Source organism: Pleurodeles waltl, chromosome 3_1 (genome assembly GCF_031143425.1).
Source record: "Pleurodeles waltl isolate 20211129_DDA chromosome 3_1, aPleWal1.hap1.20221129, whole genome shotgun sequence".
NCBI classification, from domain to species: domain Eukaryota; kingdom Metazoa; phylum Chordata; class Amphibia; order Caudata; family Salamandridae; genus Pleurodeles; species Pleurodeles waltl.
In genome coordinates this window covers 698,783,256-698,798,951 of record NC_090440.1, presented here as the reverse complement: position 1 = coordinate 698,798,951, position 15,696 = coordinate 698,783,256, and the positions used below count along the sequence as shown (strand labels likewise).

Here is a 15,696-nt window from a genome sequence, read left to right as displayed (position 1 = left end):
CTTTCTGTATGGGAGATCATGGAAAGAAAAACTTATGACTGCGCTGTGGAGGTCTGGGAAGCCGCACTTGTATGGGGCTTCACTCCTCACTTGCAGGGCAGGGCGGTATGGAGTCAACAGCACCACATAGCAGTGCACAGGCATTGCTGGTAAATATTTACCGATCCAGCCTGGCACTTGGGGAGTATTCTGGAGGGGGGAAGAATCCATTAGAAGAGTCCATCTTACTTACTTTATCAGAAAGAGGAAATGTGGTTGATCCAGAAGCAGTAAAACATTTTAGCCTGGAAACCACAAAGACATCAGAAACTGGTGTCTCTCTTAATGAGAGGATCTCATTCTGGAGCCCTATATTTCTTTTCCTGAAGCGATCAAAAGGTTTAATGGATGCAGACATTTGGAAAAATATACAGTGTTGGTTCAAGACCACGTGGAACCAGTAAACCATAGGTATCACAAAAGTTTTGGAAGCAGTCATGAAGAATTGTTGATGTTTCATAGACAGACGTAGCAGTCTCAATATTGATATCCGTGCCTCTCTGTCACTTCATGAAAAGCTACATAATTCACCGGGGAGACTGTAGGCAGCAGAGAATCTACAGACAACAAATCTCATTGAAATCTGCAACTGAAACAGATGGTCGTCTCGGAGGGCTGATAGACCAGTGTCTAGAATACCAGTCTGATGCTCTCTTTCAGCATCTAGAAAGACAGGCCCTTTCTTGGAAGGTTAATTCTGAGGACAACTATGAATTTCACTTCTCTTCTCCTTGTATCACTGTTGCAGAGCTGACAGAGGAGGCATAGTTGGATTATTTCCCCAAAGGATGGTGAAGGAGGTACAGGAGCTCTTGGTGGAAAATAGTTGTTCTCTACCGATGGAGTAGGGACAAGATCTTCAGCAGAGGGCTGTGGCTCCAGCAACAAGGGAATGTTCCAAATGCACCTCAATGATCAGGTGTTCTTGCTGGAAGTCTGTGTCTGACCACTTTCTATGCCCTTTTTGAATGTGGCTGAAATTATCAAACAGACTAACCCAAAATGGTACGTATCACATAGCAAAGGAGCTATAGTAAGATCCCTGGTGTCCCCTGATGCAGAGACAGATCTTACCAAATGTCAAGTTTCAACATCTACCACCACAGTTAATGTTTTGTGTTGATCTCCTTTATGTCCTATGATTTAACACTGACTGGGAGTTGCATATTGTAAGGAAATGGCTCCCTGTTGCAGTTACCCCCCACTTTTTGCCTGATGCTGACTTGACTGAGGAGTGTGCTGGGACCCTGCTAACCAGGCCCCAGCACCAGTGTTCTTTCACCTACAATGTACCATTGTTTCCACAATTGGCACACCCCTGGCACACAGATAAGTCCCTTGTAAAAGGTACCAGTGGTACCAAAGGCCCTGTGACCAGGGAAGGTCCCTAAGGGCTGCAGCATATGTTGTGCCACCCTAAGGGACCCCTCACCTAACACATGCACACTGCCATTGCAGATTGTGTGTTGGTGGGGAGAAAAAGGCAAAGTCGACATGGCATCCCCCTCAGGATGCCATGCACGCAAAATGCTGCCTGTGGCATAGGTAGGTCACCCCTCTAGCAGGCCTTACAGCCCTAAGGCAGGGTGCACTATACCACAGGTGGGGGCACAGCTGCATGAGCAATATGCCCCTACAATGTCTAAGTCCATTCTTAGACATTGTAAGTACAGTTGTGGCCATATTAAGTATATGGTCTGGGAGTTTGTCAAAAACAAACTCCACAGCTCCATAATGGCTACACTGAATACTGGGAAGTTTGGTATCACACTTCTCAGAATAATAAACCCACACTGATGCCTGTGTAGGATTTATTTAAAAAAGCACACGGAGGGCATCTTAGAGATGCCCCCTGTATTTTACCCAATTGTTCAGTGCAGGACTGACTGCTGAGAGACGAGTTTCTGACCCCATGTGGTGAGAGTCTTTGTGCTCTCTGAGGCCAGAAACAAAGCCTGCACTGGGTGGAGATGCTTAACACCTCCCCCTGCAGGAACTGTAACACCTAGCAGTGAGCCTCAAAGACTCAAGCATTGGGTTACAATGGCCTAGGGCACTCCAGCTAATGGTGATGCCCGCCCCCTGGACACAGCCCCCACTTTTGGCGGCAAGTCCAGGGGAGATAATGAGAAAAACAAGGAGGAGTCACCCACCAGTCAGGACAGCTCCTAAGGTGTCCTGAGCTGAGGTGACCCCAGCCATTAGAAATCCTCCATCTTGATTTTGGAGGATTCCCCCAATAGGAATAAGGATGTGCCCCCCTCCCCCCTCAGGGAGGAGGCACAAGGAGGGTGTAGCCACCCTCAAGGACAGTAGCCATTGGCTACTGCCCCCCAGACTTACACACCCCTAAATTTAGTATTTAAGGGCACCCCAGCACCCAGGAACTCAGATTCCTGCAACCTGAAGAAAGAAGAAGGACTGCTGACCTACAAGCCTGCAGACAAGGAGGAAGACGACAACTGATTTGGCCCCAGCCCTACCGGCCTGTCTCCAACTTCGAAAACCTGCTCCAGCGCTGCATCCTACAGGGACCATCGACCTCTGAAGCCTCAGAGGACTGCCCTGGATTACAGGACCAAGAAACTCCCGTGAACAGCGGCCCTGTTCAAAACCAGCTACTTCTTTGCAACAAAGAAGCAACTTCCAAGGACTTCACGTTTCCTGCCCGAAGCGTGAGACTCTACACTGCACCCAATGCCCCCGGCTCGACCTGCAGAGAACAAACACCTCAGGGAGGACTCCCCGACCCCCCTGAACCCCCAGAGCAACGCCTGCAGAGAGAATCCAGAGGCTCCCCCTGACCGCGACTGCCTGTAACAAGGGACCCGATGCCTGGAACCAACACTGCATCCGCAGCCCCCAGGACCTGAAGGAACCGAACCTCAGCGCAGGAGTGACCCCCAGGCGACCCTCTGCCTTGCCCAGGTGGTGGCTGTCCCGAGAAGCCACCCCTGTGCCTGCCTGCAGCGCTCGAGTGACCCCCCGGGTCCCTCCATTGTTTTCAACCTAAAACCCGACGCCTGCTTTGCTCACTGCACCCGGCCGCCCCTGTGCCGCTGAGGGTGTACTTTGTGTGCCTTCTCGTGTCCCCCCCGGCGCTCCACAAAAACCCCCTGGTCTGCCCCCGAGGACGCAGGTACTTACCTGCGGGCAGACTGGACCCAGAGCACCACTGTTCTCCATCAGCGCCTATGTGTTTTGGGCACCTCTTTGACCTCTGCACCTGATCGGCCCTGAGCTGCTGGTGTGGTAACTTTGGTGTTGCCTTGAACCCCCAACGGTGGACTGCCTATGCCCCAGGACTGAGACTTGTAAGTGTTTTACTAACCTCCAAAACTAACCTTTACTTACCTCCCCCAGGAACTGTTGATTTTTGCACAGTGTCCACTTTGAAAATATTTTTACAGAAACTGTACATGATATTGTTTTTATTCAAAGTTCCTAAAGTATCTAAGTGAAGTACCTTACATTTAAAGTATTAACTATAAATCTTGAACCTGTGGTTCTTAAAATAAACTAAGAAAAGATATTCTTCAATATAAAAACCTATTGTCCTGGAGTAAGTCTTTGAGTGTGTGTTCCTCATTTATTGCCTGTGTACAACAAATGCTTAACAATACCCTCTGATAAGCCTACTGCTAGACCACATTACCACAAAACAGAGCATTAGAATTATCTATTTTTGCCACTATCTTACTTCTAAGGGGAACCCTTGGACTCTGTGCACACTATTTCTTACTTTGAAATAGTATATACAGAGGCAACTTCCTACACATATATAGCGACTTAAAGAATGGCCTTAGGGATCCTACGAGGAATTAGACTTGATGACACTTGAGGGAGAAAAGGCAGCCAAGAGCTCCCTTGCCTCTCTCGAAGTAGACCGCAAAACAGAGTGCCTATTTCTCCCTGGCTGCCCTGAGGAAAACTCCTCCCCCTGACCCACCCCAAAGGCACCTCTGAGGCACCTCTAAGCAGAGCCCACACTTTACAGTGGACTCAGAATCTGGGAGACCTAGTTCTTCCTACCAGGGACTTCTTACCTCCACACAAAGAGCATCTCAAAGAGAGCTGACTGTCAGAGAAAGAAAGTGAGGAGAAACACCTCCCAAAAAAACAGTAGGAAGAAATAAATACAGACCTAAAAAAAAAAATGCGGAAAGATAAAGAAAACTTCAACATTTAATGACGCCAATAAAAGCCCATGTAAAGCACAGGTTTTCTGACAAAAACAAAAGCCTGAGTAAGGCAATAGTTTCAGGGAACCTACTCTGGTGAGCCAGATAAACTAATAGCCTACCAGATTCTGACCTGCAAGGTTACCTAGTTCTAGAGTTCTTAAAAACGTGCAGTGTCTTGGACTGCATTCTGTCTCCCCAATATTAAATAAATATTTTGCCTAACTGTGGGGTATTAAAATTAGTACAATAGTATGTTCAGCCAAATGTATAATGTATTAATTTGGTTAATTAAAACCACTCACAAAATGGAAAAAGCTAGTAGAAGATATTGCCTCTTATAGGCATGTTTTCGCTTTAAAAATGTTTTATACAGTGTTTTGGGGATCCAGTGCATGTACAGAGCTTTTCAAATTGTTTACAGATATCACAGAGAATCCCATGACGGAGAATTATTATTTCTGTTATTTTTGAGAACACAAATGTAATTGATCTGCCCTATGAAGCAGCTTACATTGGACAAAGTGTGATCTGGTAGGTACAGAAAAAACTAGAACATATGACAAACCTTCCTAATGAAACAAGTACCATGCCTATATATTTAGGTTCCCCGAACTTTCAAAAGACAAGTCACTCATTGGAAGTTCCATCTGCATACCATATCGCAAACTGATCCATCCATACAGATGACAGATTCTTGATTTCTAGTCACACTACATCATCATAGTGAACATAAATAATGACAACACAAGAATAGAATACAAAAATATGTTTACTCTTAATTACATCAGTTATGAAAGACAAAAAAAAGAGATGTAACAAAAATAGAAAGCTCTTTATCTGCCCCCTTTCTTGTGACTTCCACAGTAGCATTTAATTGAGCTTCTGCTCAGAGTCTCTGTTTGCAGCATGGGCGTAAGCCTTCCCCAGCACAATGCGGTCACGCAGTAGCTTAAAGAATGAATAATAGTTGCTGAAGAGGATAAGGGCCAGGGAAATGGTGTGGTGCCACTTTCCTGAGCACATGAGTGAGTAGAGCTGGTAGAAAATGAGGGCACCTTCCAAGATGATAAGGATGTTTAAAATCCGTAAAGGTTTACTGAAGAAAAACTGTAAATGAAAATGCAAGACATTTTTTAACAGAATGAATAAGTCAATAAGCAAACACCAATCAGATCTGCGCTACAAAGCAGGACGACAGGAAGGCTAAACCTGGACATCTGTTCATATGGTATTTACAGCACAGATAGCCACATCACATGCTTATTCAGCCCTGCAATGTCAGTGCAAGCCTGACTAGTACGCCCACATCACTACAAGATTAACTAGCAAGCAGAACTGTTAGAAACGTAACCAGAAAAAGAAACATGAACTCAAGCCACTCTTTAGATAGCAATGACAGGATATGCTTTTACAGCACAGACAAGCTTATCTGAAATGAGCAACGCCATTTCAACTGGGATATTAGGACAGATGCAAAGAGAAGACACCTGGTTCCACCTTAGCACCTAACTAAGGTGCCAACTGTTTCCAAAAGTTTTTATACAATCTGGAATCCACTTCTATAAGTATGGAATCTAGTTGTAGAGGAGCAGGAACTCCTCAGACCATAATGTATAGCTGGCAGACTGGCTATGCCCATTGGTTGCTCCTATGCCACTCGTCTCTATTCACCACAGCATATACTTTAACTGGCCAGTATAATGCCAATCCTAGGGGTTCCACCCTTCGGCTGCTCTGCACAGACATCTGAGCATATACGTTGGCTGCTTGTACAATGCCCATTTCTATGGGCTGCCTCCTGGTGCTCATTTGTGGACACCACCATGCACTTCCTGATGCAGGTCTTTGATAAACTCCTCAGACCATACAGCACGGCTGGTAGTACAATGTCCATTTCTATGGGTTTTTTCTGCATGCCGGGCTGGACTCCTCAGGCATGGTAGTCCACATAGATTCACTGCATTCAAACCAGAGGATATACTAGTGCTAGTTATATAATGCCCAATTTCTGTGGGGTGTTTCCTGCCAGAGCATATTTTACAGTTGATGTTTGAGTGCACCCACAAGGGTACCCATGTCCATTTTGAAAGTGGTGGTATCTATCAAACAGACCAATCCAAAACAGTAGCAATCCACAGAATGCAAATGCATCCCTTCTCAGTCTTCTCTCCATCACCCATGCTTAGATGAGGCTACATGCTTGCTGTGACACTGCTTGTTCAGCCTCTGCCAGAGACGCAACACCAACACACTTACACATTTTCTGTTAATGCTCATTCATTTTTTATTCCAATTCAAACACAGGAGCAGCAAAAAAGCATTAAGACATAACTTTTAATTTCTACGCACATCAAAACAAAACCAAGCGTCCACAGAACAAGCAATGTCAGGATAAGATGCACAGCATTGAAAACAACAAGGCAAGTTTCCCCATCAGAGACAAACCAACCAGTACTGCACCTCACAACCATTCAGGGAGGTAGAATTCACAATTTACATAGTTGACTCCCAGTTAAAGGAAAATGTTACTTATCCTGTAAGCATCTGTTTGTAGCATGTTACACATGTGTTGTAATGATTGTAAAACAAGGAAGTATATCCTTAGGTCCCTTCGGTGCACAGCCCCTTTGCTGAGAAGTGCTTGCATCTCCTCTTAAAACAGACTTTGATGTTCCCGACTGATGGTGTGATGACGAGGTAGGATATATGTCTGTGTGGTGTGAAACCCGAAGCAGTATCCTTGCTGGATAAAGGAGAGGACCTGCTTGTCTAAAGTTATTTCCTCCCATCGTGGAATGAATAACCTGATTCTTCCACAACTAGGTGAAGGGAGGAAAACGGCAATTAAGTCACTGCTTGGAAATGAAGGAGCTCTTTTTATGTCAGCCATTATCTTTTCCTCTGTCATTCCCTCTAAAATGTCCTCTAATAAAGGTAATTTTCCTCCTCAAATGGCTGCTAGTGATGAAAATCAGAACAATGTTTTGCTGCAGGTCTGGTACCCCCTCTAACCTAATAGTGGCAGAAAGAAATTTTAATGGATTGCATCAGGAGTGCACCCATGGCCTCGGCAGTATCCTTTTTGATTTTTCCTATCATGATATCCACTCAGGGCCCAAACAGGGTTATCACCGTTAAAAAGGACATTGCTGGTGTAGTGATGCACCTCAGTATGGAAAACAGATATTTGCTACCAGGCAGGTCCTCTCAGGAGGACACTTATGCTGATGTTCCTGAAAGCTGTATCTGCAGCATCTAATGGAAAGTGAATGTTCACACAAGAAATAATCTTTCCCTCCTCCACCAATTCTCTGCTGTGTTTGTGGTAAGCCTTGGAGAAATGCTTGCCTAACTGTTCCATCTCCTCCCACTGGTATCTGCCATACCTTGAGAGGAAGCCCATAGAGCTGGCTATGTGCCACTGTGTTGTTACTCCCACTGTAACACGCTTTCCAGCTGCATCTATCTTGAGATTCGCTTTACTTGGATGTGGTGCATCACCAGTTCCCAGAGTGAAACTTCTCTTCCTAATGGTATTTACAACCTGGGAGTCAGGTGACACATGACCCTCATGTAAAACAGGCAATTAGGAGAAGGCTTACATTTCTTCTATATTCTAGGTGAGCCATCATGGCCTTCACAGGTTCATTACATTTTTCCCCTGTTCATTTTTGTCATGCTATTAAGCATGGGCAGGATCTGGACAGACCCCATGGTCTTCTTTCTCCAATGTGCAGTTTCACCTTGTGGTCAGCTGCTCTTTGAATGTATTGTCTGGTGGTGAATCCAACACTTGGTGGTTATATCCTGAGGGCTCACATCAGTTCAGCAATGGATGTCCCCATCATCTGGCAGTGCATGGTCACAGTAGTGCTCATGTGCGTCAAACTATCTTGATCTGGTTCAGTGTCTGTAGAGTGCTGCAGGGAAGTTAAAAGTTGTGGTGCCTGTGGTGGTGGCAGTGGAGAAGTGCTTAGTGGATGTTGAGGAACATTGCTGATGCCTTACTATGTCTCTTTGATATTGGAACCTATGCAGTTCCTCAGAAGTAGCCGCCTGAATTGCCTTTCTTTTCTTGACAGGTGTTGGGTCTAGCTCCTGTAGTGGAGAGTGAGCAAAGTCTCGCCAGATTCAGTCTGAATATGAATGCCTGACATTAGGATCTTTTGTGACCTGCATGTCTGGCATCACATCACTCTACATGTGCATCAGTATCCACTTCGGGGTTGACTTTGGTGCCAAAAGGTTTAAACTCAACAGCTCATGCAGAGGAGGCATGGCTCACCGCTGGGGCCCAAAGCCTTTAGCCCAAGGCTTCTCCAGAGCCAAAATGGGCTCTCTGTGCCAAGAGAGCGGAGGGACAGTAGCCAGAGTATGCTGTCAAGGCCTCAGCGGGATCATGTATGAGCTCAAAGCTCAGCTCATTCAGCAGTAATGCTTTCCCTTGATGCAAGGCCTGTGTTGAGGTTTAAACAGCTTGTTGATTTTCAGATGACATGCAAGGTGCCTGCCTCTTTGGTGCAATGTGTGTCTGCGTGGAGGTTTGTCTGGGGCACCTGAAGACTGTTCATACTCAAAGCCAGGGGCCTCAGGATGAGTGTGTTTTGGAACTTCTATCAAACTGACCCTGTTGGGATATGGGACTGGCAGGCTTCTTCGGATAGCCTCACTCACTGTTCTGAGATCTAACTAACAGCGGCAGCCCTGTACAGTTGTAGCGCTGCATTCCATAGTGCGGCCAGTGACACGCTCTTTTGTATTTAAAAGTATTTTTGTTTTTGAAGACAGGAATGTTGAACAGTTCAACTTCATGAGGGCCATCTGCAAGCACTGGTTGGAAAACCAGTGATGGGTCGACCACGGGAACAGCACTTGGAACAGATCAGGAAGGGCGTGTTCAACATAACCCACCCTCCAAAAATCCATCTCGATACACGTGGTACCAAGAGAAACCCCCCCCCCAGTCCTAACCAAACTCAAATCATCATCAATTGTAGTTGTTTTTCGAAGGTTATAAAAGGAGTTTTAGGTTATGGGAGTTGAATAATTTATGCTGACTGTCCAAGATCTCCAAAAGCACATTTGAATGAGATGGCTGAAAACACCCCACACAATCGAGGTGGAATCTCTGCCCGTGCGTATTGTGGGCTTCAGGGAGGGATCACAAGTTACCTTGAAATTATGTATACCATCTGATCTATAGCTAAACATGATACATGGTTTCCATGTTCCCAGTCATTAGAAAGAAACAAAGGGGGCACCAACCTACGTATTTCAAGACCCAAAGTTTTTTTTAAAATAAAAAGTGGACAGGAGTCTGAAATGGAAAAGCTTGCCAACAACTTAAAATTTAAGGGGGCGGAGACAACCAAGCTGCTGAGTGGATGTGGCGCCTAAGAATACCACAGCAGCTGGCTCTGGAATAGGTAGAAGCACACACGACAGGAGGCTATTGTACAGAGAAATAAAATGAGCTGGCTGGAAAGCAAATAGGACTGAAGAAGGAACAGTATCAGGGAAGAGCTAAAGAAGCAGCTCTGCACATGGAGTTATTTCCTACACAGGAATGGTGGTGATTCCGGGTGCCTGCTAAATGACTGATGGTTGAGTGATTGGTGATTCTATGAGGGCTGTTGGTCCTCAGGAGGGGCCTATAGATTACACACATTTGACTATCTCTTGTGTGATTTGTCCATTTGCCCGGAGTCAGACTTGTGATCTCCGTTATGCCGCCTAAAGACGACAAGGGAAATAATGAAAATGTCACTTACCCAGTGTACATCTGTTCGTGGCATCAGTCGCTGAAGATTCACATGTTGTGCATAGCCCGCCATCTGGTGTTGGGTCGGAGTGTTACAAGTTACAAGTTGTTTTTCTTCGAAGAAGTCTTTCGAGTCACGGGACCGAGGGACTCCTCCTCTTTGTCTCCATTGCGCATGGGCGTCGACTCCATCTTCGATTGTTTTCCCCGCAGAGGGTGAGGTAGGAGTTGTTTGTTAGTAATAGTGCCCATGCAATGGAGTGAATAAGTATGTACCTATTTAAGATTTAATATATTTACAAATGTACAAAGTTGAAGCTAACTTCCAAACGGCTACAGGCTCCCGGGGAGGTGGGTGGGCACATGTGAATCTTCAGCGACTGATGCCACGAACAGATGTACACTGGGTAAGTGACATTTTCAGTTCGATGGCATCTGTCGCTGTAGATACACATGTTGTGCATAGACTAGTAAGCAGTTATCTCCCCAAAAGCGGTGGCTCAGCCTGTAGGAGTGGAAGTAGTCTGAAATAAGGTTCTTAGTACGGCTTGACCTACTATGGCTTGTTGTGCGGATAGCACGTCTACACAGTAGTGCTTGGTAAATGTGTGAGGCGTAGACCATGTGGCTGCCTTACATATTTCGTGCATTGGAATATTCCCTAGGAAGGCCATGGTAGCGCCTTTCTTTCTGGTTGAGTGTGCCCTTGGTGTAATGGGCAGTTGTCTTTTTGCTTTAAGGTAGCAGATTTGGATGCACTTAACTATCCATCTGGCTATACCCTGTTTCGATATTGGGTTTCCTGCGTGAGGTTTTTGAAATGCAATAAACAGTTGTTTAGTTTTTCGGATGTTTTTAGTTCTGTCGATGTAGTACATTAGTGCTCTTTTGACGTCTAATGTATGTAGTGCCCTTTCAGCTATGGAATCTGGTTGTGGGAAGAACACTGGTAGCTCTACCGTTTGATTTAGGTGGAACGGTGAAAGGACCTTTGGCAAAAATTTAGGATTGGTCCTTAGGACTACTTTATTTTTGTGTAGTTGGATAAAAGGTTCTTGTATTGTAAATGCCTGAATTTCACTTACTCTTCTTAGAGATGTGATGGCGATGAGAAATGCAACTTTCCAGGTTAGGAATTGTATTTCGCAAGAATGCATAGGCTCAAAGGGTGGACCCATGAGTCTTGTTAAGACGATGTTGAGGTTCCATGAAGGAACGGGTGGTGTCCTTGGTGGTATAATTCTTTTGAGGCCTTCCATAAACGCTTTAATGACAGGTATCCTAAATAGTGAAGTTGAATGGGTGATCTGCGAGGTGTATTTTAATGGAAGAGAAGGCCAGGTTCGATTTTTGTAAGTGTAGTAAGTAACCCACTACATCCTTTGGAGATGCGTGTAATGGTTGAATTTGATTATGATGGCAGTAGCAAACAAACCTTTTCCATTTGCTTGCATAGCAGTGTCTAGTGGATGGTCTTCTAGCTTGCTTTATGACTTCCATACATTCTTGTGTGAGGTTTAAGTGTCCGAATTCTAGGATTTCAGGAGCCAGATTGCTAGATTCAGCGATGCTGGGTCTGGATGCCTGATCTGCTGTTTGTGTTGTGTTAACAGATCTGGACTGTTGGGCAACTTGACGTGGGGTACTACTGATAGGTCTAGCAGTGTTGTGTACCATGGTTGCCTTGCCCATGTTGGTGCTATCAGTATGAGTTTGAGTTTGTTTTGACTCAATTTGTTTACTAGATATGGAAGGAGAGGGAGAGGGGGAAAAGCGTACGCAAATATCCCTGACCAGTTCATCCATAGGGCATTGCCTTGAGACTGCCTGTGTGGGTATCTGGATGCGAAGTTTTGGCATTTTGCGTTCTCCTTTGTTGCAAATAAGTCTATTTGAGGTGTTCCCAAACGTTTGAAGTAAATGTTTAGAATTTGGGGGTGAATTTCCCATTCGTGGACCTGTTGGTGATCTCGAGAGAGATTGTCTGCAAGTTGATTCTGGATCCCCGGAATAAACTGTGCTATTATACGAATGTGGTTGTGAATTGCCCATTGCCATATTTGTTGTGCCAGAAGTCACAGCTGTGTCGAGTGTGTCCCCCCCTGTTTGTTTAGATAATACATTGTTGTCATGTTGTCCGTTTTGACAAGAATGTATTTGTGAGTTATGATTGGTTGAAATGCTTTTAATGCTTTGAAAACTGCTAGTAGTTCGAGGTGATTTATATGCAGCTTTCTTTGATGTACATCCCATTGTCCTTGTATGCTGTGTTGATTGAGGTGTGCTCCCCACCCTGTCATGGAAGCATCTGTTGTTATCACGTATTGTGGCACTGGGTCTTGGAAAGGCCACCCTTTGTTTAAATTTACATTGTTCCACCATAGAAGCGAGAGGTATGTTAGGCGGTCTATTAACACCAGATCTAGAAGGCGACCCTGTGCTTGTGACCATTGTGATGCTAGGCACTGTTGTAAGGGCCTCATGTGTAGTCTTGCGTTCGGGACAATGGCTATGCATGATGACATCATGCCTAGGAGTTGTAATATCATCTTCACCTGTATTTTTTGTGTTGGATACATGCGTTGTATAATCTTTTTGAAATTCTGAACCCTTTGTGGACTTGGAGTGGCTATTCCCCTCGTTGTGTCTATTGTCGCTCCTAGGTATTGTTGTACTTTGCACGGCAGAATGTGCGATTTCGCATAGTTGATGGTGAAACCGAGTTTGTAGAGGGTTTGTATGACCTGATCTGTGTGGTGTGAGCACCTTGTCAGTGAGTCGGTCTTGATTAGCCAGTCGTCTAGATACGGGAATACGTGTATTTGCTGCCTTCTGATGTGTGCAGCCACTACTGCTAGGCATTTTGTGAAGACTCTTGGTGCAGTTGTTAAACCGAACGGCAATACTTTGAATTGGTAATGTATTCCTTTGAATACGAACCTTAGGTATTTTCTGTGCGACGGATGTATTGGCATGTGGAAATACGCGTCTTTGAGATCTAAGGTTGCCATGTAATCTTGTTGCTTTAGCAATGGTAGCACTTCCTGTAGCGTGACCATGTGAAAGTGTTCTGATTTGATGTATGTGTTTAGTGTTCTGAGGTCTAGGATTGGTCTCAGTGTTTTGTCCTTCTTTGGTATTAGAAAGTACAGTGAGTAAACCCCTGTATTTGTTTGTGTATCTGGTACCAGTTCTATTGCGTTCTTTTGCAGTAATGCTTGAACTTCTATTTCTAGGAGGTCCGAATGTTGTTTTGATATATTCTGTGATTTTGGTGGTATGTTTGGAGGGATTTGTAGAAATTCTATGCAATAACCATGTTGGATAATTGCTAAGACCCAAGTGTCTGTTATTTTCTCCCACGCTTGGTAATACTGACTTATTCTTCCCCCCACTGGTGTTGTGTGGAGGGGATGAGTGACGTGCGAGTCACTGTTTGGTTGTAGGTGTTTTGGGGCTTTGAAATTTTCCCCTGCTTCTAGGGAATTGTCCTCCTCTGTATTGGCCCCGAAAGCCTCCCCTTTGGTACTGTCCCTGGTAGGTGGACGGTGTTGAATGTGAGGTACTGGCTTGTATGGCTTGACCCCGAAAACCCCCTCTAAAGGTTGTCTTGCGGAAGGTGTTGAAAGTGCCTCTGCTCTGCGGGGAGTAGAGCGCGCCCATGGCTTTTGCAGTGTCAGTGTCCTTTTTTAGCTTCTCAATTGCCGTGTCCACTTCAGGTCCGAACAATTGTTGCTCATTGAATGGCATATTGAGCACCGCCTGCTGTATCTCTGGTTTAAAACCAGATGTTCGTAGCCACGCGTGCCTTCGTATGGTTACTGCTGTGTTAATTGTTCTTGCCGCTGTGTCCGCAGCGTCCATACAGGAGCGTATCTGGTTATTGGAGATGTTTTGGCCCTCCTCAACCACTTGTTTCGCCCTCTTTTGTATTTCTGTGGGTAGATGCTCAATGAGGTGTTGCATCTCGTCCCAGTGGGCTCTGTCATATCGCGCTAGGAGCGCTTGAGAGTTAGCGATGCGCCACTGGTTTGCAGCCTGTACTGCGACCCTTTTACCGGCTGCATCGAACTTGCAGCTCTCCTTATCTGGGGGTGGTGCATCGCCCGATGTGTGAGAGTTTGCTCTCTTGCGAGCTGCCCCTACCACAACCGAATCTGGTGGCAGTTGTGAGGTGATGAAAGCTGGGTCTGTGGGAGGTGGTTTATATTTCTTTTCCACCCTCGGTGTTATTGCCCTACTCTTGACAGGCTCTTTGGATATGTCATTTGCGTGCCTTAGCATTCCTGGGAGCATAGGCAGGCTTTGGTAGGTGCTATGTGTGGAAGAGAGGGTGTTGAAGAGGAAGTCATCCTCGACAGGCTCCGAGTGTAGAGACACGTTGTGGAACTCTGCTGCTCTAGCCACCACTTGAGAATATGCTGTGCTGTCTTCAGGTGGTGAGGGCTTTGTAGGATACGCCTCTGGACTGTTGTCCGACACTGGGGCGTCGTATAAGTCCCATGCATCTTGGTCCTGGTCACCTTGGCTTAAGGTGGTGTGAGCCGGTGAATGTGACGGAGTCTGCGCCTGTGAAATGTGAGCTACAGGTGGAGGAGAGGGTGGCGGAGTTACCTTCTTCACCAGTTTTGTTTGTGGTGCTTGTTCTTGTTGGAATTCAAGTCTCCTCTGCCTCCTAATAGGGGGAAGGGTGCTTATTTTCCCTGTTCCACTCTGAATAAAAATCCTTTTTTGAGTGTGGTCCACCTCGGTGGATTGTAATTCCTCCTCGAATCTATGCTTTCGCATTTGAGAGGACAGTGATTGTTCCTCTGAATAGGAACCGGTAGTTGGCTCGGTTGCGGGTCGTTTTGGCACCGAAACTATGTCCACGCTCTTTTTCGGCTCCAAGGCGATTTTTCTTTTTTTCGGAGTCGAACCCTCTCGGCGTCGATCCCCCTCGGTGCCGCTGTCTCTGCGTCGAGCAGCTTCGGCTCCGCTATCTCGGCGTCGATCTTTGCCGGCAGCACTATCTCGGTCCCGAGATGGCTGGGTGCCTGTGTCTCGACCCGAGTCGGACGATCTCGGCACTATTTCGGCCTTCTTCGGTGCCGATGGTCGGTCACCGATTTTATGGGTTGAGCCATGGCCTGATGGCAGTGGCGTCCCCTGGGCCTTGTCAGTTTTCTTATGTGCTATCTTCGACGTCTTACTCACTGTTTCGTGGTCGTCGAATTCGTCCGAGTCCGATTCATGGATCGAGAAGGCTTCTTCTTGTTCCTCGAAATCTCGGTGTCCTGTCGGCGTGGACGCCATCTGCAGTCTTCTGGCTCGGTGGTCACGGAGCGTTTTTCGGGACCGGAACGCACGACAGGCCTCACAAGTTTCTTCCCTGTGCTCGGGCGACAGGCACAGGTTACAGACCGAATGTTGGTCTGTATACGGGTATTTGTTGTGGCATTTAGGACAGAATCGGAACGGGGTCCGTTCCATCAGCGTCGATGTCACACGCGGTCGGGCCGACCAGACCCCAACGGGGGATCGAAAACTACCCCGAAGGGCAACGGAGATGTTACCGTATCGATTCGGTGTCGATGCTATCTAACCCGATCCCGAACGCAACAATACCAACGTAATTTTCCGACTTTAGAGCTAACTTTCCGTTCCGAAACCCGGAGCGAAAGGAACACGTCCGAACCCGATGGCGGAAAGAAAACAATCTAAGATGGAGTC

The 15,696-nt window shown here is 46.1% G+C and overlaps 1 protein-coding gene across 6 annotated transcripts in view; it reads right to left on the bottom strand.

Annotated features, from left to right (window-relative positions):
• The window catches only part of TMEM39B (transmembrane protein 39B), a 480,936-nt gene that overhangs the window by 113,862 nt on the left and 351,378 nt on the right, over positions 1-15,696 (bottom strand). For 4 of the 6 annotated variants that reach the window (XM_069223325.1, XM_069223327.1, XM_069223328.1 and 1 more), the window contains one exon: positions 4,975-5,330. The exons of 1 other annotated variant lie outside the window; for it this stretch is intronic. In XM_069223325.1, coding sequence (XP_069079426.1) covers positions 5,094-5,330 — 237 coding nt within the window. In that variant the 3' untranslated portion in view covers positions 4,975-5,093. Of the gene's footprint in view, positions 1-4,974; positions 5,331-15,696 lie in introns of those variants that run through there. One more of the 6 variants, XM_069223329.1, reaches the window with a different exon arrangement.